The sequence below is a fragment of the Eurypyga helias genome, unplaced genomic scaffold (genome assembly GCF_000690775.1).
Source record: "Eurypyga helias isolate BGI_N326 unplaced genomic scaffold, ASM69077v1 scaffold6017, whole genome shotgun sequence".
Lineage (NCBI taxonomy): Eukaryota > Metazoa > Chordata > Aves > Eurypygiformes > Eurypygidae > Eurypyga > Eurypyga helias.
In genome coordinates this window covers 12261-33203 of record NW_010259691.1, presented here as the reverse complement: position 1 = coordinate 33203, position 20943 = coordinate 12261, and the positions used below count along the sequence as shown (strand labels likewise).

Here is a 20943-nt window from a genome sequence, read left to right as displayed (position 1 = left end):
CGCTACAATTTACAGGGCTGTTGTCCAGAACCAGAACTTCATTGACACTCTGACCTTCTTGGGTGTTTTATTTAAGCCTTTTAAAATTCATTTTCAGTAGCAGGTTAGATGTTAAGAAAAGGAGCCAGAAAGCTACATTTTGCTTTCTCTCTTGCTCAGGGGCCATCCCACTTGGTCTAAACCCGTTCCCAGCTGCAGCCATTTAGCCTGTTATCTTGACGGCAGGTGGATAACCTTAGTGTCATTCTGGTGACCACACAAAGTTTATTTAGATAAACTCAGAAGTTTATTTGCAGTATAAACAGGGTATGATGAGAAACAACCAACCCCAGCAACCCACTCGTTCTGTTTACCTAACTACTGCTCCTGAAAAACAGAAGGGGTGACTAAAACCCTGTCAGGCATTCCTTTTCCATTTGGTTTTTAAAGAGCCTTCTAATTCAGGGGGCCTTTTTTGTCCAGTTATGAAGCCTTTCATTGTACTAGCACTCTGCTGTAGTTTTTTCTCTAGCAGAGCCACTCCTCTTCCATTTGAGTTTTTGGACTGTGATGACCCTGATGTCTTTAAAGCTGTCGACACAGCGCTGAAGAAATACAATGGAGACAGGGCAACTGGTAATCAGTTTGCTCTATACATGGTGATGGAAGCCAAGAGAACTGTAAGTAGACTTTGCAAAAAAAAAAAATCATGTTGGAATTGTTTATGCTCTCTGAATCAGATTATCTCCATCTCGTTCATGAGAGCAAGCATGACAGCAAAGTGTCTTCCAAAACCGTTTTAAAAAATCAAAGAAATGACTTGCACAGTAAGACACTCGTTACCATGACAAGCAGGGATGTATATTATGTTCTTATCAACGGAACTCTGTGTGCTGGGGAATTGCTTATTAACACAAGGACGAAAGAATCGAAAATTTCTATCACTAATACAATTTGTCTTACTAGTCCACTCTGTTTTCTTCTTTCTTTGTCGGGAATTTTACGCCTTTCCATCATCTGTAAGGTTTTCAGATCAATGGCAAAACCACACTTACTAAAAAACTTGAATATTATCTTGGCCTGGGGAGAGCTAGTCTGACACATAAAAAAAGAATGACCTGATAAAATTTGGCAATAGTCCGGACAAATTATTTGTGCATATTATTTGACTGACTCTAGTCCTGAGTCACAGTTCTAGCTAAAAGCAGTAGGTGGTATTTTAGTCAAATGGGGCGACAGCTAAAATTACAGAAGGAAAAAGAATGAAACATGATCCTTTGCCTGGAGTCCTTCTGTATAGCTTAATCTAACAAAAGAGTATTTACCTCTGAGAGGCATACAAAGATGATATTACCATAATAATGACAAGCATTACTTTACTTGAAAACAACATTAGCATTTTTTTTTCTACTGGATTGGATTTTCAGATGTAAGACACAAGAAAGCCAATGTCAGCGAGAGTATTTTGCACTCCAAAATCACAAGACACTTTTACCCAGATAGCAGTTGACCTCAGAAAGGGGAATTGCTAAACACCTTAGAGTAAACTTCCCCCCATCTCCTGGCACCCACCCTCCTGTTTTCCAACCGGGGAGATTTTAGCATGTAGTGACAAGGACTAAAACCTGGCAAACCCTTTCCACAATTAATATTAAACAAATGAATAGTCCCACTATCTTCACTGAACTATACACATCCTTAGTAACAGCCAACTGCAAACATCTTTATAGCAGAGCTGTAACACCACCTTCCTTTTGCTCATGTTCCCAAAGGACAGATATTAGTTTCAGTATTTTATCTTGAGCAATGTCCTATTTTTAAGAATACATATTTATTGCAATTATTATTCATCTTTCCTTCTCTAGATATCCATCTTTCCTCTTCTTAAAAGACCTGACATGGAAATCAATTATTACTTTGAATCATTGATCTGACTATGATGTGAAGTAAAAAACAGAAAAGAAATCTGCAACAGAGATTTCATCATAAGCGATATTCTTTTTCTAAAGAGTATAGATTTTACTCATCAGTAGTCTCACAATGTTGAATGCATTAATTAAATAGCTGGTTATTACATATTCATGTACATTCATTATTGATAAGTTAATAAAACATAAAAGCTGACTGGTGAAAGGCTGAACCTGCCCCAGTTAAAGGCATAGCTGTTCACAATGCAATAAACCAACGACAAATAACATACAGAAACAACGTCTTTTCTCACGTATTCCATTTACTCACTGAGCTGATTTATTGCAGATTTAGAACACTGTAACAGAGAACAAAATCTGGCTCTTTTTAAGTTCACACCCCAGATAGTATAATCTGATGCAGCTCCATAAATGTCAATTTATACCTGCTGAGGATTAAGTCCATTATATGTTTAGAGACCCTTTCATCCTCTTTTACAACCCGCACCCATTGTATCAGGCACCTCTACACCACTTCATAGTTGTAGCAGTACACAAGAGGAGTTGAGAGAGCACAGAACATAATTCTGTGTCTACACCAGCAAAAATCCAGTATATTCCACCCATGTCAGCTTGGTTTCACTTTCTTGGTACCGCTAAGGCAAGAATTATCATTTCATTCTCCCAGCAGTATCGTTTGAGGATAACGAGTGTTAAAATACAGCAACTGCCTGTGTTTGTATTTGAAAAGGCACATTGGCTGAGCATTTTTAAAGGCTGTAAAAGATTAGTAACTTCTGGCTTCATATCTCCTCTAAAGGGTGAACAACAAACCTTGCAGTGTGTTGTTACCTGAAGGCATAGGATCACTACTCAGTTTATGGCAAGGAGAGAGTGCGCCCTACTGATTTACCAGCAGCAGAAACCCTTCCACTGGCCAGGCCCAACTAGGGTTAATGTTCTGTCTGTATTTCATATCATGGGGTTCCAGAGACTAGCTCACGACCATCCAGCCTTTAATGCCTGTAGAAAAACTGCAGGCACCGCCAAAGGCTGTCTCCAGAGCTTCAGCCCTCTTTGCCCCCTTCCCCCAAGGAGGCAGGGCAGCTTGAGTACCCTGTTACCATAGGGTAAAGGCAGTTTGGGCACTGCCAGGCTGCCTGGGGGGCTGCTGGCTGCTGTTTCTGGGCTGCTGGTGGAGTTGTACAGAAGGAAAGAAGACAGATCTGGGAGGAAGCCAAGAGTGAGAGAGTCAGACAGGAGCACAGTCCAAGCTGGTAATCATGCTAACTATCCAAGCAAGCAACCCAAATTTGCTTATTTAGAGTACATTTGAATACAAAACCTAACCACTTGTTTCTTGTTTTAAAACCATTGGTACTACAAGTTGAAATGAAGGTAGTTGAGCGTACCATATCTGTTGTATCAACATATTTTAATTGTGGGTAAGGGCTCAGGAATACAATTACACAAGCTAATTATTGAATTACCAAGATTTGTGAGACCTTGCCTGGAGACCAGCAGCTAATCTGAAACCATGCGATAAAATACAAGGTAACAAATGAATAGTATTTACCTTTTGAAGCTCTTATCTTTTCACTTAATTTACTACTATGTAAATAGTGACATGCATATTGTTTTTATTCAGGCAGGTCCTGACACACAATTCTATGTGAAATATCGAATACAAGAAACCTCCTGTGCCACTGATGAAAACAAACTCTGGCAAGATTGTGATTACAAAATACCTGCAGAGGCTGTAAGTACCTGTCCTCCTTAAAAGTTCTCTGTGCAGAAACATCAGCATAATGACCAGGACTGCAGTTGGCAGAATTTAAGTTTGTTAGCTGTGCTGCTTCTGGGAGCTTATAGGACTAAAGTACAGTACCAAAATGTTTACAGCTCTAAAGGTAACCATCATAATTGTGACTTTACCATTATAATTCTGAATATGTGCAGAAGGGAACATTTCAGTGCTTCAATATGAAGGTTCACAATAAATTAAACATAAGATACATGCACTCTGAGAGCTGTAAAACTTTATATTAATTATGTATAATGGAAACTTGCACAACCAAATTGACTTGAGATCCACAGCAACAAAAATACTGGCATGGAAGCCACTACGGCAGAAAATATACCAGAGGGCATTTAGGAGGTGCAGTTGGGGCACATGTAGGGTGCAGGAACACTGCACATCTCTAGCGGAAGTCACTGTTATTTCCACAGTGCACAGTGCAAAGAAAGGGATAAGGTTTATGATATCATTTGAATCCATGTGAAATGCCACGGTCATTGCTGTGTATTTTGTACTCGCAGAGAGGAAATTAGGTAAATACACAATTTACACAGACTTTGTTTATCAGGATGTGTTCACTTCCATTATTCTGACTGTAAATTCTTCAGTTAATTAATACAGTCATGATACAAAGCAGTGTTTTAAATTACCTGCTCAGTTCATCCCCTACTCTCCTCACAATCAATAAAACCATCGCTTTTCCAGTAACAAAACCGCAAATTAGACATTACTATAAACGTACATATGAACTTTTTCTCCAGACTCAGTTTGCAACTGTCAACTTTGTTCAATAGCTAGAGGAATATACAGCACTCTATTTTTCTTCAGCGAGTTTAAGACAAATGTTGCCATATGTTTTTACAGGCAAGAGGAGAATGCACAGCTCAAGTTCACATGAATAATGATGAAAAACCAAGTAATGTTTCACAACGTTGTAAGATTTTTCCAGGTATGTAACTGTCTGGGGCAGCATTCACCAAGTATGTTGACAAATAAGAATGGGAAAAATATAATACTGAGACTTTCAGGTAATTTTGAAGGTAGTAGCTCTTTATCATTCTACGTAGACATTTATAAATAATCTTCCATAAGCAACTTCATGTTAAACATAAAATTTCACTTCAGTGTTCCAAGTATGTGGGCTAAGTCAGTGAAGCACTAGCAGTTTCTATCTAGGGTAGTGAAAACTGGCACCATGATTTCTGAGATGTCTAGCAACTTATCTTTGGGTTTTCGCTCCTAGTTATCTTGTTTAAAGCTTAAATGGCTCTACCTACGGCCAGCGTCCTTCCAGGAACTGCAGTACACAAGCTCCATGTTCTTCTGGAGCTCGCTTGGTTCAGCCGCGTTTGCAGGGCAATGGTGACACCTAGCTTCCAGTAAAGGTGTATGAATCCCACAGAGAAGGCACGGGAAATTTGCATTGGAATCTTTGCTTAGAAAGCTGAAAATCCATACATAAATTACATGAAGCATTTATTCAGCCTAAGAAGCTCATCTTTTCTTACCACATTATAGCAACTCTGAAAAAAGAATATACATTTGTTCAGCACTTATGAAAATGCTGAGACCATAGTCGGTTTAGAACGGGGTATACCGTTTTACTGCCTGCTTTGGGATTATTCCCTGAAAACACAGTCACGTTTTTCTGTAATGCGTATGTTTGTCATTACTGAGTCAAAATAAGGGATGCTAGAAATACGAAGGGCCAGACTTTGTTCAAGTACCCCGTGGAGAGCTAAGACTGTATCGTATTGATTACACTGAGGTATTCCAAATGTGCAGAGGAGCCAGATCAGTCCCAAAGGATTCAGACAGAAAGAGCGAAAACAGTAGACCCTAACTGGTGAGGGGTTTCCCCACCACGTCAGGTACCACCACACTGTTCAGCCTTCTTGGTGGAGCAGTCTGATCATGCTGACCCTGTGCTGGTTTCCTGGCCGGTGCAAACTGGCATAGCTCCATTAAAGCCGGTTTATGCCAGCTGAGGATCAGGCACACAAGTTTTACTTCAATTCCACAGAGACCACATATTGTCCCACTTTCATTCTCAAGCTCACTGAATCATGAAATTAATTTATGTACTGAACTATAAAATTAATTTATGAAAATCCAATCCATGATTACTAGAAAGGAAAGAGCATTAATAGGATTAGTAGTAGGAAACAGAAGTTTGAGCATCCCCATCAAACTTGTCATGCCACAGCCAATCCTGCTGGTTAAGCCTGAAGGTAACACCAAGTGGTAACTGGCAGCCACAGCGAGTAGCAGGGGGAGTTCAAACGCTGCAGCAGTAGAATAGTTCAACTGCAGTCCCTGAGGAGCTCAGAGTCAGAGGGCAGTTCACACGGGTGAGCCAAAACTCTCCTGCCAAAGCCCTCATCCTGAAGCATGGTGAGGACAGTAAGCAGCTGCACACAGTGGGTGAGCTTCAAAGAATCTCAAGAACATCTCCTTAGTTGTAGCCCCCGCTCGTTCTTCCCTGGCTGAATGAGAAATGACCCTTAACGGCGTCAAAACTACGTGCAAGGTTTTTTGGAGATTTAATGACTCACTTCTCTGAATGGAGGTCACTGCCGAAACCATGACCTGATCCTAAGGTCATGGATGGTCCCTATCATCACAAGCCAAAGCATGTTCCTAGGTACAATGAATGTTGTTGCAGGCCCTGAAACTGAAAAGTGGGGATTTTTGATCACTCCAGTTAAAAGCAGAAAGGTTCTTGCTCACTGAACTTTTTCTCTCATCGCCAGAAAGGAAAAATTAAAACCTGAGGCTGTTTTACATGAAGCTCTCTCTCTTTTTTTGGTTTGTTTCTTTTCCAGCTACGCCAAAGGTAACACTTACTGGGGCTACGTGTCTTGGATGCTTTCATCCTATATCAAGTGACAGCTCAGAAGTGTCAGAAATTCTGAAACAAGCCATTCAAAAGTTTAACCGGCACAGCGCTGAACCCAACCTTTTTAAGCTTGTGGAAATAAAAGAAGCTAAAAGACAGGTTTGTGTATGATTTTTCTCTAAATTTTACAAAGAAAAAACCCCAAACCACAAACCAGGTGCCTTGGTTTTTTTATGTACATGTTTCTGATCTTAAGGTGGCTTATATTTCACAATAAAAGCATATGAAATGCATATATAGTAAATAATTCTCTTGATTTAGAAGGAATCGTAAACAGTTCTTGGATTTTCAGAGTTGTCAGCTTTACAGACTGGTAGTAAACATATTTTTGCTTTATCTGCTGTGGCATCTAACCAGTATTTAGCACCAGTTTATTTCCATTCAATGCTGACACAGGCATCCTGTGCCATCTCAGATGCTCTCGCGTATTCCCCTTGGCCTTCCTGAAGCTCCAGCAGGAGCAGATATCTCCTAGGTTCTGTGCCAAAACTGCCAGCCTGCACAGATGTCTCATATACTCTACAGCCTCTCAAACAGCAGCAGGCATCTATGTTCTTGCAATGCAACAGGACCCATATGTCAGCAGCTGCTATACGCTATAGGATGGGTAAACCCCACATAGGAGAAACAGGTAAAAAAAAAAAACCAAAAGCCAGCTTGCCACTTGCTGAAAGATTTCTGCACACAGGAATATCTGCTTTGCAAGAAATGACTGCCTAGGTCGCAGAAATTCCATCATCTGGTATTCCATGCAACAATTATTTCTCTGTGAAAGGCTATCCTACAGACTGGTGTGACGGTGCCAGAAAGTAAAGTTTCTTATTTAGTTTTTAACTAGTCTATAACCTGACACCAAATAGACTCCCTTCTTGGAATGTGTATGTATTTACTTAGCCAAAAAGCATCTCCCGGTCTCATGTCAGTTTGACCCATGATTTAATTCAGACTGTCCTCTTTCTATTTACTGATGGCCACGATCCTCTTAGCTGAAAGAGAAGCTTACACAACACTTAAGCTACATGACAAAATGTCACAGACAGACTGCAATCCAGCAGCTGGAAAGAGATGTCACTTCTGGTCAACAGACTAGTCAGAACCCCCCCATAGATCTGGGATGGAAAGTTTCTATATTTGATTCTTATTTCCCCCTTTTAATCCAATGCTGCCTGACTCAACACTGTGACACAGAGAGATTTCATGGGTGAGAAGCAGTAGCCACAGTGAGGAAAACAACTGCTTCCTGGAGAGAAAGTAAAAAAAAAAGGGAAAAAAGGGTCACAGATCTGGACAAAACAGCAGGCGGGGGAAGGTAAAGCCCAAGGCAGACACAATTATAGGTAGATGATAAATGCAGGGCACTCAATAACAAATGATACCAGCAGTATAAAGTTACATTATTCAGAATCTGTTTTACCATGTCCCATGCTCAGGAACAAGCACTTGCCAAGCTGTATTACTGTAGTCATCTATCTAGACCAGCTTCCTGTCACTGGGAGTAATAAGTTACAGATACTTTGGAGGAAAGTGCAAGAAAGCAAGCATTATGTGGCTGCAAGCTTGCCAGGAGAAGTGGAATCCAAATACAAAGTGCACGTCTAATATATCCATCACACAGTTTACTTTCTGTATCACGAGGACAAGATTTTTTTTTTGCTGTTCATGAATACTCTGGCTCAATGACTACAAAGTGATTTGATGGATGTAAGGCACTAGAAGACAGTTTTGCTTTATTTGCTAATCACATTTAATAGTTTAACTTCCAAGTTTGTATCAGTTTACATAATGTATGTCCTAAATATCTGTTCCAGGTGGTAGCTGGATGGAATTACATAATTAAATATGAAATCAAGGAGACCAACTGCTCCAAAGACCAATTTCAAGATTTAACTCCAGAGTGCAAAACCATTTCTACAGGTGTAAGTAATCTTCACAATCTGTTTATCAAGAAAATACCATATTAAAAAATAATTTTTATAGTTCTACTTCAGTTTGTGAATGAAATTTAAATCCAGGCTTATAGATAACTGTCCATTCATGCAATTAGAACAACCACATCTTCTGAATCAGTGACTAAGATGACCACTGAAATGTTTACAGATGACTCTATAGAACCTAAACAGCCTCACCAAAATAATAAATCCCTTGAGATGTTCCTCTCCATACACTCAAGGAGCTACTCAGGTACTATCCAAAAATCAGTAATTAAAATTAGCACTGTGTTTCCATCTTAAGACATATCTTCTAAGAAAAGTGAGTAGCTGAACTTAACAAGAGTCCAAATAAAAGAGCTTAAAAAGAAATTTATTAACAAACATCCATACTCTGGCTAAACTGTGCTGCAAAACCAGGTACTTTCTTGGCTTCTGTGACCTGGAACAGAACTAACTGTACCAAAAATAGAGGGTTGCTCTCTCAATCCACCTTTCTGAACCAGCTCACCAGGGGGTCATACAAATGCTTCTGCAAATACAAGGTAGAGGGGAGGAAGTAGAGTCGAATGAACAGTGATGGTAAATGGGAGGGGAGGAACCCCAGGAGTCCTGACTCCATCTGTTTTGGCTGTTGTAGAAGTGCACTGTGGAGTGTGACATTCAAGAGCCTCTCCTGTTTGAAAATTACTCCCTGGATGTCTCAAGAATGTTTCAGAATGTTGCAGAAGCATCGATCAAATAAAGGAAAGAATGACAACACTGCAGTAAATAGTAGAGAGTGAGAATCAGACTAGCAGCAGAAAACCTCTCCATTACCCGCGCATGCCCTGAAACCTTAAGCTCATTCACACGCTGCTTTGATCACGCAGGGTTTGTGGAATTGGATCTTTACCACTTAGCCCCTGAACACTTAAGCAGCCTTGCTAATAGATCATCAACAGATATTCTTAGAATATGATATTCCAAGAATATTCCATACCTTGTAATGACCCAGTTTCATGGAAGTTGTTTCATACCTTTATTCAGCTCTGTAGGATCCATTGTGAAACGGGGAGACCAGAATTGCACTCTGTCTCCAACACTCTGCTGCACTCTGTCTCCAACATGCATGTGAACCACAGAGGTAGAGTGGGATATAATGTAACTCTCTCTAACCTGTATAGCAAGCCTTGGCTTTTTTTCATTACTATTTTTTTCTAAACCACTTCTAAGAAGATTTTTTAATGGATGACATTTTCAAGTCTCTCTTACAGCCCTAAGCTCTGAATTCTAACAGTCTTCCTTCTTATTCTACAGTTGATCAGTTTCCTTTAGAGGGTTTGATAAGGAACGACACTCAAACATTTTGGAAAATCTACCTATACTTTATCACCAGGTGTCTTTACACACTGTTGTTGATGCTTTTGAAGAACTTTGACAAAACTGTAAAATGTAACTCGTGTTTACAACAAAAACCCTGGACCCTCCTTGATGTATCCATGCCCCCTGGTTCTTGCCCGATTACCATTTCTAATCACTTGAATGGTACAAGCATCAGTTTTATGGGTCTATAAGCTTTTTAAAACAGAACAGGATCAACATCTGCTTTCTTCCAGCCCTAAGATATCAAAGCAATTTTAAGTAAGTCATCTACTGCGGTTCCTTTAGAACACCTGAGTAAATAGAAGAAACACCAGAATGTTTGATTGGTTAATTGCACAATCTTCTTTTTAGCCTTTACAGTCTGAGACAGAAATTCCAGTGAGTTCTCCATAAAATAGGATTCTGCCTTGTAAACCTCCCCATTTCCTCTATAATGAACACATATGAATAGTTCATTTAGCTTCTCTTTTATGGTTTTATTCTCTCTGAGTGGGCCTTTTGAACCCTGGTCATTTATTGGCTCTGCAGACTGTCTGTCAGGCTTCTTGCGCCCAGTATATTGAAGATAGGAATTACTGGTAGTATGCTTGACGTACTCTGTCAGCAGAAAGGTATTAGGATGTGAGCTTGTTCATTGTTTCTAAATAATAAGGAGCTGTTTTGTTTTTTTCGCTCCAGCTTGTAGGTAAATGTGATGTCAAAGCATTTCAAAATCTTCACTCGCAGATCGTAGATACTGCAAGCCAATGCAAGCTTCCAGGTATGTCATAGGCATCATCAGCTCTAAAAGTTCTGCCATTTTCGATGGTTTTTTACAATTGTAAAAAAAGACAAGATAAAAATGCAAGAGATGAAAACAGATAATAAAACCAGAAAGTTATTCTTCTGGGACCAAAAAAGCATTGCCTCTTAATGAAATATTACCACAGATTTTTTTCACTTCCAACAAATATTTCATATGCAGCTCAAAGTTACATTTTACCATTTGTATACTGCCCTATTTCTATGACACAAGGCTGATTGCTGACTCTCATTTGGAGATCAACAGCTGCAAACTCAGAAAGTATAACCCTTTGACATAAATTAAATCCTTTTCCACCACAAGGACAAGCGAGTTTATATTCCATTGTTTAAGTAAGTAACTTCTAACTTTCCAAAGAGCCCCAGCATATTCTTTCGAAAGCTAAAGGAGCTGAGGACTTCAAGATTTTGTCCAAAATTGGTAATTCACCTGTTGAAATGATCATCGTTTATTTCATATTGCATGGCTATATTCACATTTAATGTGTTAGAGGCTTTTATTTCCCCCCCCTAAATAAGTTACTTAGAGTTTCTAAGTTCATTACCATTAAACTCCCAAATAATTTTCTTGTGGTTACCTTTTACTCCAGCCTTCTGTTTGGACACAGATTATCACAGCTCCACAGCTTTAGAACAGGGAGTACAGTACTACTACATGTAGTAAGTACTGCATTCTCACCCATTCAGACTTGTTTATCTTCAAGAAATAATTATATTCTTCAACACATTCATTTGTTCCCAACAACATCATTTCACCTGATTCAGGTTCTTCCATACGTGTAGCTGTTCCCTCTCTTTATTTGCTAGCTACCTACAGCTGGTACCCGCCATTTGTGTTTCTATGAGAAGACTGTTGGTAAGTGTCCAACGTGACACTAGGTGTTGACACAGTGCTCTGCTCGATAACCGAGATACGATAATGCTGATCATATAAAACTCAAAGATACATTGGTTTCATTTGATAGACCCAAACACGAAGCGTTTCAGAAGGCAGGGGTTTATAACTGGTTTTCCCAGCCTTTATCTACATTGAATGTTTTATTCCTTAGATCTGAAATCTATTGGTTTCTTTCAGTTGAACACACGGAAATTCCTCGCACTGGTTGTCCAAAGACTATCCCAAAAGACAGTCCAGAACTGAAGGAACTACTGAAGGTTTCTATGGAGAAGTATAATTCAGAGAGCAACGATGATTTCTACTACAAAAGTGGAGAAATAAAAGCAGCAACAGTTCAGGTTGGGATATACCACAGAGATGAGGAACAGACATGGCAGTGTTATTGGTCTGAGCTGAATGTTAGCCAAAATTTGTATTTGTAATTATGTTTTTTGCTAAGTGTTGATACATGTGGCAACTGAAATACCCATGCAATTTTTCTTACAAGTGTTATCCATCTTCACTTGTTTTAGAAGTTTTTTAAAAATCTCCCATCTCTTGATTTTTTTTTTTAATTTTTCTTAAAACAACATAATTTTAAAAGCATGGGGAAAGGTTGACTTAGGGTATCTGATTTCTGTACTTCTTAACAGCCTTTGTAACATACCTTAGTCTTAAGTAGAAAAGTAGAAACTACTCATTTGATCCACCACACCAATACTCCTTAAGTTATTTTAAGCACTGTCCACCCTACATTAGGTTTAAACTCCAAGAAATGGGCCTTCCTAATTTCCCTTAGAAATCTGCTAATTTATATACTGATTCTGCTGCTAATAATACTGCAGCCAGACTCACAAGAGAACATCCATGCATAACTTAAGACATACAGATAAACACAACTGAATAGGCAGCAAGGAATCAAGAGGATAATTCTAGCCAGCAGTTACATTCGCTTTGTTTACTCTCCCAACATATCCAAACAGAGGTTTAGTGCAGAATTGTAAATAAGACAGTGGAGTCTTTCAGAAAATACTTTGTCAACAACTTCTCCTAAGCATGAGGGTACCACTGGAGAAGGCACGAAAAGCACACCAGTTTTTCTGAATAGCTCACGTTACCTTACTAATAATAGCTGTGCTTTTTCTTCTTTTAGACGTTTTTTCTTCTTTCAAACTTTTTTCTTCATTCTCACTTTTCATTTCATGATTGATATTAGCCTTCATACATTTTTAAAATAGACTTAAAAGAGACAGAATTTCATGTTTTGCCTGCTGTCTCTGAAACAAGATATATTATCTTGTGTTCTGTAAAAAACACTAAGAAAACCCATACCAGGCACATTCTTGAACCCATGCAGTTTCTCTCCTTAATACATTTGGCAAATATGTTCGTTTTCAACTGAGCCTGTTTGTCACACACTTAATTTTACTCACATTCCACTTTTCTTACATCATAGTTGGCTCTCTACAGCAGTGTCTCTAATGATTTCAGTTGTTATTAATGAAATTAGTACAGGCATCCAATAAAACAAAGCCAAAACTGTGGGCCTGATATTATTCTGACCTTCCTGTTCCCTTTCATTTCAATGCTGGAATTTTTGAGAATGGGAACTGGAGTAAATACGTAAGTTGATTAGAAGCAGATAGATTTTCTGCCAAATATTTGAATACTGTCCTTAACATATGATCTTCAAGTGGTCAGGACTTGTAGACTCTAAGTAGTCTAAGGTTGTAGAAAAACATCTTTCCTGTGAACCCTTTTCCATAAAATGCCTTTACCACAGGAAGCCTCCTTGCTGATTTTACAGGTGGATGCAGGACAAAATTACCATTTAACATTTTCAGTCTGGAAGACAAACTGCTCAAAGAAAGAGTTTGAAAAATTTAATGAAGACTGTGAAGCCATATTGGACAGTGTAAGTAACGATGATGTTGCCAACTGTAATGTTCTTCATGGACAAATTCATTTGCACTTTGCAAATATGTAAGCACTTAAGTAAAATCACATCCTGAGGTCTGTTACCTCTCTCAGTAAACTTTTGTTTCAACAAGATCACCTTTCACTACTTGTAAGCCAAGCCAGTGACAGTGGCAGTAAAACATGGAGCTTAAACTGAGTCATTCCAACTGCAAGATCAGTGCTCGATGCAAAGCAAAAGGAACTTTATTCTGATGATAATGACTCAAAGAGAGGAGGGGAGGAGGCTGAAATGAAATAGCTGCAATATTCCCAACACTGTGGACTTGGAGCTAAGGAAAACATGAGACTGGAGTGTTATTGGTGTGCAAACAAATCACGTTTCTAGAGCACATGCTGCTGATATCGGGGAAATGTGTTCCAGACACTGCAAAGCCATGCTGATAGGGCCAGAAACCATTGGCAAGGAAGCTGGTTGGGAAAGAGAGGCTTTATTTCCCCTCTCTTTTCCCACCATATGAACAGTGCTAACCTGTGAGATTTTAAATTTTTTTGGTACAGCAGGCACTGAAGAGAAAAAAAAAAAAAAAAGCGCCTTTCTCTCTGTCTCAGTTTCCCAATTTTTTTTAGTAGGAGAAATACCATCAACAAGCAACATTAGTTAGGAATATTATGGAGATTGAATAGTTAGTGCTCCGAAAGTGCTGGAGATGAAAGAAAAAAGAAAACCACCCACCAACAGGTCTTCAAGATCCAGTCTCCAATCAAAACCTGAATTAAAGTGTTCACAGAAGCATACTATAACTTCAAAAAGCTAAGCAGTGATATGTCCCAATACAGAAGTCTCCATCACTAAGGTGGATTTCAGATATTTGGGTGAAAGCTTCAAGTGTATTTGTATTTAGCAGTTTATTTAAAAAAAATTTTTTTTTTTTTCATGCACACCTCTCTTCCTTTGTGTCTAGTATTTTGTTGCCTTAACGTGTTGAATTTTTTTTTTTGTCAACAGGCACCACTGCCATGTGAAGCACAAATTCACGTGACCCTACAGGAGAATAAAACCTTTCCCCAGGTTAACTGCTCTAAAGAACGGTCAATGGTATGATGTCTCTTCATTACCCATCATCATAAGTAGAGCATAGAACAAGTGCAGTCATTACATTCTTTATCCCTTCCAAATGGTCCCATATTTTGTACCAAAACTAAAGGAACACATAGTTCTTTTAACAACCTCAGTAATGCCACACTCCTCCCTCTCACCCTCTAACCTCAGCAACTTGTTACATCAAAATCAGTTTGACCACAAGGCGAGACAGTGGCCAACACAGCGATTACAGAAATACAAAGGCAACAGGACAGAGAGAACATTCTGCCTGTTGACTACTCCTTTGCATTATCAGTTAAGCTCTGAAGTATCCAGCCACGTCAGCTCATTTGAATTACTGTTCATACTAGGTTTAAAAATTGAGACAAAAATGTACTTGACAATGCAATAACTATACCCCTCAGATATCAAAAGCATCTGTGAATCTTTTCATATTTAGTAGAGTAGCATATATCCTGCCACGAGCTGTCAATCTCTGCAGGAAGATCTTTCAGTTCCCCTCCTGCCCAGCCCTGAACATGGGCCTGTTTGAAAATTTCAGAATGGATTATACGTCTTTTTTATCAGAACTTTTTTAGTTCTGATGATTGCAGGTTTTTCAATAAATGCAGGGACTCCCACGGTCCCCAGTGAAGAAGAAAAGATAGGCTGAATAAAGTGAGATTGATTGACCTGCATTCATAATCAGTAACTTCACCGTGCTCAGCACCTTTATAACTACCTATTAATTCGTTATGTGTCAACTAATAAATGTCTCTCCACTGTTTTCACTACGATATTGTATTCACATCAACTTGCAAATTTAGCTCTGCCCCAAAAAACTCTGATTTGCAGAGAGATAATGATCAGACACTTTGGTGGATCAGAAATGAAACCCGTGCATTCAGTCTGTCTTCCAGTTGAACAGCGATGGGGAAACAGAGATTGCACAGTAACAACTGCATCTCTTATATCATCAGCTTTAACCTATATGTGTTATTTCTAAGCAGTCTTATGAAATTCATATGTCAAATCTAGAAAATAAATGGTTACATTTCCTATAAAAAATAATGCAGATGTTTTGTATATTCTGGAATTGAGACTACCCAGAGATGTGTTAGCCTTCAGCATGAATTGGTTTTATACATCAGATTTATACTCTAACAAGTGCAAAGACATTTAGTTCTAGAACTCAACTGTATTGTTCATAAATGGAAACTAGTACATGTTTTCCTCTCTGTAGTATCATTACCATGTCAAACTGGCAGAATTTCAGTGATGTAGTTGTTCTTTTAACATATAACTGCTAACATACTCCAGTGTTATTTGAGAGGATGTTTACATTTCCATGCCTATCACCGATAAAAAAGATCATTATTTAGTTTACTTTAAAAATTTGATAACATATTTGTGCTAAATGACTCATGTACTGCAATGAGCCACCTTCTGAACTTCCCAGATCTGAAGCTATTGTTCTTGTTCACATAGTATGCCTATTATTGCAATGTTTTTTAGGCTGTACTTCTAAGGCGGCCTCCTGGATTCACACCTTTCCGAAGCTTTGCTGCGCTAGCCCAGCCAAATGAAGTTTTGTGCTCTGATACAAATGAAGATGAGCAAAGACCTAGCAAAGAACCAGGAAAAGATGGTGGACAGGAACCAGAAGGTGAAGGTGAATCTGAGCATAAACACAGGCATAAACATGGGCATAAACACAGGCATGGACATAAAAAAGATCATGAGTCTGAAAGAAGGCATAGGCATGAAAATAGTTGTAGGCACAGAACTGGCGATGGGTGTGGGCATAAAAAACACAGTAAAAATGGTAAACACAAAGATCCAAAGCTCAGATCTTCTGAGGAGTCCAGTGAGAGGGGTTTTAATCAAAACGAAACCCTTTCATCATCCAGTGCTGAAACAGCGTCAGAGCTAGTTAAACCTGGGGTTGTGAGAAAGGAAACCACTACACCTGTAGAACCACTAGTTCTTCCTGATATTTCTTTATTTAATGGGTTGCCAGATCATGCAGAATCTCCTGCTCCCAGATGTCCTGGAAGACCATGGAAACGAATTATGGACCTTCCCAGAGAATTCACAAATGAGGATCTTTTGCCTTCTGCAGTAGAAAACATCAATCCAGCAACAGAAAACTCAACATCTCCCCAAAACATAGAGAAAGACCTTGATCTCTCAGATGCTTTACTGTAATTCCAACACTGTAGTATCCTTTTCAGAAATTATACATAGAAAAATGAGAAAAGTACTGCCTTTTGAAATGTATAAAATACGAAGAGGCAAAAGCTCCCATTCTGTTAGCTAAGATATTCAAGGAGGCCACCAGCACTTCTGTGGACCTGAGACCATATGGCAGTGCTCTGTATTTGCATATATTTGCAAAGATGTAATCAAGCAATGGCACCAGTGATTCCGAACAAGTCCAGTAAAGGAGCCCGGCAAGCCTTCTCCCGCAGAAATTAAAATTGTATCTTATCTGCCTCAAGTTGCTATAAGCACAAAGTAAATCATTGCCTCAAATCTCTCTGTATGGTGTTTAAAACAATGGCACAAAGAATTTTGCAGAGTACATGAAGAATTGCAACCAAACGCGGGTAAGAGAAAAGCAAACCAATATAGAGCACGGATGCCTTTCTTAGATAACTGAAATAGTATTTCTCTAATTCACTGGAGTGAATATTTTAAATAACAAAATAAAATAAAAGAACCTGTTTCACTTGTCGATTTCTTTAAAGAAATTATTATTACCACCAGTCAACCCCTAGCAGGCTGTTCTGCTGAATGCGATAACAGGGACAGCCAAGAGAATCCTAAATAAAGCAGCTTTATTATTCCCTGTGCGTATTACATTAACAACCCGGTAGAGGCACTATGATTGACAGATTTTCATGTGGCAGAGGTTCACAAATTTTACTGATCAGATGACAAAACTGCAAATGCTTGAGTTACCTAAAATTTGGCTGCCTTATTTCATTATTAGTTTGTTCTTACATTACAGACTGGACCGAATTTTTTATTCAGCGTATCTACCAAAGGTTGACTTTTTGGTGGGACATATTAGCTAAAAAGCACCAAATATTTCTGGCAAATTGAAATATGTTTTCCCTTTGCATGGATCCAGTAACTCATTCAGCTGGAAAAAAACACCCAGCAATAAATAAATACTCTAATGTCAGGTCAGTTCACCATCTTGAACGACTACCCAATCCCGTAAAAAGTTACTGAAAGCGAAAGGTGCTACAGATAGTGACACTTCATCGATCGTGCTGTAAAAGACCACAGTTTGAAGCCACAGTGTAAGTATCCTCCAGCAGAGCTGCGGAGACAGAAAGGATGTTCTCTAGATTGTTCATCCCAAGTGCTGGGATTGCTGTGGCACCAAGACTATATACTCAACAGCTGGGAACGTGTCCTCTTTTGTGTACCATGCTTCTATTGCCATCACCTTGCGGGCGAGGAAGAAGGAGGTAGGTGAAGACTTAGAGAATGTGAAACGGATCAACAGGATTAGGCGGTCTTGGCACAAAAGGTCCAGGAGGATCTTGAAAGAGAAGCTAGCTAGAAGGGAAGGTCAGAAGACACGGAAGTGGAAAGGACAGAGGCAGGGTGGAACACTATAGACAGGGGGAAAAGAAGAGGAAAACCCAGCAAAAATGGAAACAAGGTGAATGGGATGGAGGAGTGACATGGCACAGGAGTAAAAAAGGACAGGAACTGGAGAGGGGAGGTGGGAGCAAAAATAACAAGCAAGAGACTTGTGCGGGAAGATGTCTCCAGTCATGACAGGACAGTTCCCCCCCACATCACAGAACTGAACCTCCTGACTCTGAACATTCCCTGACAGCATAGGCACACTTCCCCTCTCCAGGGCCTGGTTCCTGCAGATGTGAACACCCTTCTGCATTCAGCCACTTCCCCAGCTCCCATGGCAAAAGACCATCCTGTGGACAAAAGAACTCAGTCCTGCTGATAACCCATGTTGAGGGAGAATGACTATGATTTTGCATGTGCAATTTATTTTTCTATGTGGTTTTTTTTTCCTAATTGCATTAAAACCTACATTAAAGTGATATTTTAAAAGTCATTGAGTCCAAAATTAAAAAATGTCCTCATCAGTGCAAATTCAGCCTATGTGCACCTGGACAGGTTTTTATCACAGTGTAATTGGCTGACATGTAGGCATCTATTAGATAGACAGACAGATAGATAATGATCTGTCATGACTGGTGATACATAATCAGATCCACTGCACTTCCTTTCTGGAAGCAAAGTTACCAATCTTAAAAAGTCATACAATTTAGCCGGAGCCCCATTTTAATGAAAGATATAAAAGTAGTAACTCCTGGATCTATCACTAATCAAACCCTGCATTTTTTGCTTTCATTCCTTTCCCTGCAGGATAACACGCAAAACCTATCTTTTCTTTTTAGCACATGACAAGCACTGAAATTACAAAGCTCGGCACAAGAAAGCCTTGAGAGTGATCTTTAGTTGTTTGCTTCTTTTCTTTTTTCTGACTACTGACTAGGATGATTCTGGCTATATCTGGGAATTCTCCATGTATGCTGTATTATTAAAAGGAGTTTAAGCTCAAAACAGTTATTCTTTAAGTTACTGTAGCAATTTAAGGAATTCATGCAAAATTACAATAAAAGGAATAAAGATGCAGAGATGAGAAAAACAAAGTTTTCTTCCCATCTGCGATCTCCCTCATCTGAATGACAAGGCAGTCACACCCCTGACACATTCTCCCTACAGAGCATAGGTACATGACTGCAAGCAGTGAGGCACAGCAGGGCAATAAAAGACAAGACTCCTAGATTCTTGACTGCCTTGAATTTACCACGTGCTATAGTGATGATCTGAGGTTTCATTAAAGTTTAATACAAAGACGACAACTTCAACTTTTTGTTTTTATAATGTACAAAAATAATTACTTTAAAGAAAGCATTCTGGAATAAAAATCAGTGTTCTAGTCTAAAAATTTTGAAACAGTATGTTCTGATATTTTTGGAACGGAACATTTCAATTTCTCATTGACATGTTCCCACAGCAAGTTTTAATTATAACTGATCAGCACTCCTGATAGAAAAATATGCTGTCAGAAATCTACTGACCAGGCCTGTTTCAGATCTGGTGCTGAAGAGCTCTGCAAAACTACCAGTTTCTCCTGCCCTTGGAATCGTGCTGGAGCACTCTTATCTGCTGCACCGCGGTGCTTAGCAAGTACTTTTCTCCTTGGGCAGCAGGTGGCAGATTTTTTCCTACGGGGTTTTTGTGATCTCCAAATTAGGGGTTTATGATTGCCAGGAAAGGTTTAGTAGGCTTTATATTCAGCGTTTCTTCTGGGTTAGTAATATTGTAGATGAAAACACCACATTTGTGCAATCTGGTTTCTATATTAAGCTCTATTAATAGAGCATTAAAAGTTTACCAGTTACTTATTATGAGCAATGTGTATAAATAACACTCTAAGTGTAATTTCACGAATATAAAAAATAATAGCTAGTCCTGCAGCAGAAAAATAGCATTCTTACTGATACGGATAATCGGCACTAGGGGTCTGGGGTATGAAAATATGTCTGAATTAAACCTCTGTTCACGATACCGCTGAGATAGAGAGCCACCTGATGGCCATTCTGCAGCTGTCTGGAGTTAATCTACTCTCCCTTGAGGTTCATTCTGTCTGTGACAATGAGACATAACATGTATTTTAACTGACATATGAGAAATTCCTCAGCTTTACTATGGATGGCCTATCAGATTTTTGCTATAATGCAGACATGACATAATCACACTCAGCAATTCCAATAATCCACTAATGCTACGTTCACATAGCGTAACTAGCCATGGGAGAGAGATGTGCTGGCATCTGACAACAGAAAAAGGGGAGAATTGATGATAAACACTGGCATTTGATAAAATGTATGAACCCATTTCTTTCCTTGTTTTCTCAGGTCTCTCAGCCAGCAAGATAATTGCTCCCAATTTAGGAGTATCAGTACTGAGGATAAAATAGGTCTAAGTGGCTACAGAACTAGAAATGACAACGCTGTGTGGCCATTGTCATATGGACAGAGCTGTACCCAATCCAGTGTACAAATTCCTCAAATATTCTTAAGAAAACAATGGGGGTTGATAATTTTAGTCCTGTGACCAGCTACTCACACGCAACTCCTAATTCTGCTGTGTTTACAAGACTACATTAGTATAATTCAGCTTCCACAGTTTTAATTAAGCTTTAAGTGAAGTTCGTTTGGTAAAATGTAACTAATAACACAATGTTTTTTACCATTTTCTAAAGTAAGAGGAAAGCTGCTTTAAAGAAGGAGGAGTGATTTTTTTCCTAATTGGGTAAAGCATCTTGCTACAA

General features: G+C 39.1%; 1 protein-coding gene across 1 annotated transcript; it reads left to right on the top strand.

The window, feature by feature from the left end:
• The first annotated feature begins 421 nt into the window (after positions 1-421).
• On the top strand, positions 422-16763 carry KNG1 (kininogen 1). The gene is made up of 10 exons (XM_010154725.1): positions 422-659; positions 3535-3645; positions 4549-4633; positions 6510-6682; positions 8392-8499; positions 10555-10636; positions 11753-11913; positions 13362-13469; positions 14481-14570; positions 16071-16763. The coding sequence occupies exons 1-10, from the start codon at positions 465-467 to the stop codon at positions 16761-16763; spliced, it is 1806 nt and encodes a 601-aa protein (XP_010153027.1). The 5' UTR covers positions 422-464.
• The last annotated feature ends 4180 nt before the right edge of the window (positions 16764-20943 follow it).

Bases quoted from the DNA above. Each gene is read 5' to 3' on its own strand.
- KNG1 (XM_010154725.1), top strand. From the start codon at position 465: ATGAAGCCTTTCATTGTACTAGCACTCTGCTGTAGTTTTTTCTCTAGC. The intron at 660-3,534 runs GTAAGTAGACTT...GTTTTTATTCAG, and splicing joins TGATGGAAGCCAAGAGAACT to GCAGGTCCTGACACACAATT. The intron at 8,500-10,554 runs GTAAGTAATCTT...TTTTCGCTCCAG, and splicing joins GCAAAACCATTTCTACAGGT to CTTGTAGGTAAATGTGATGT.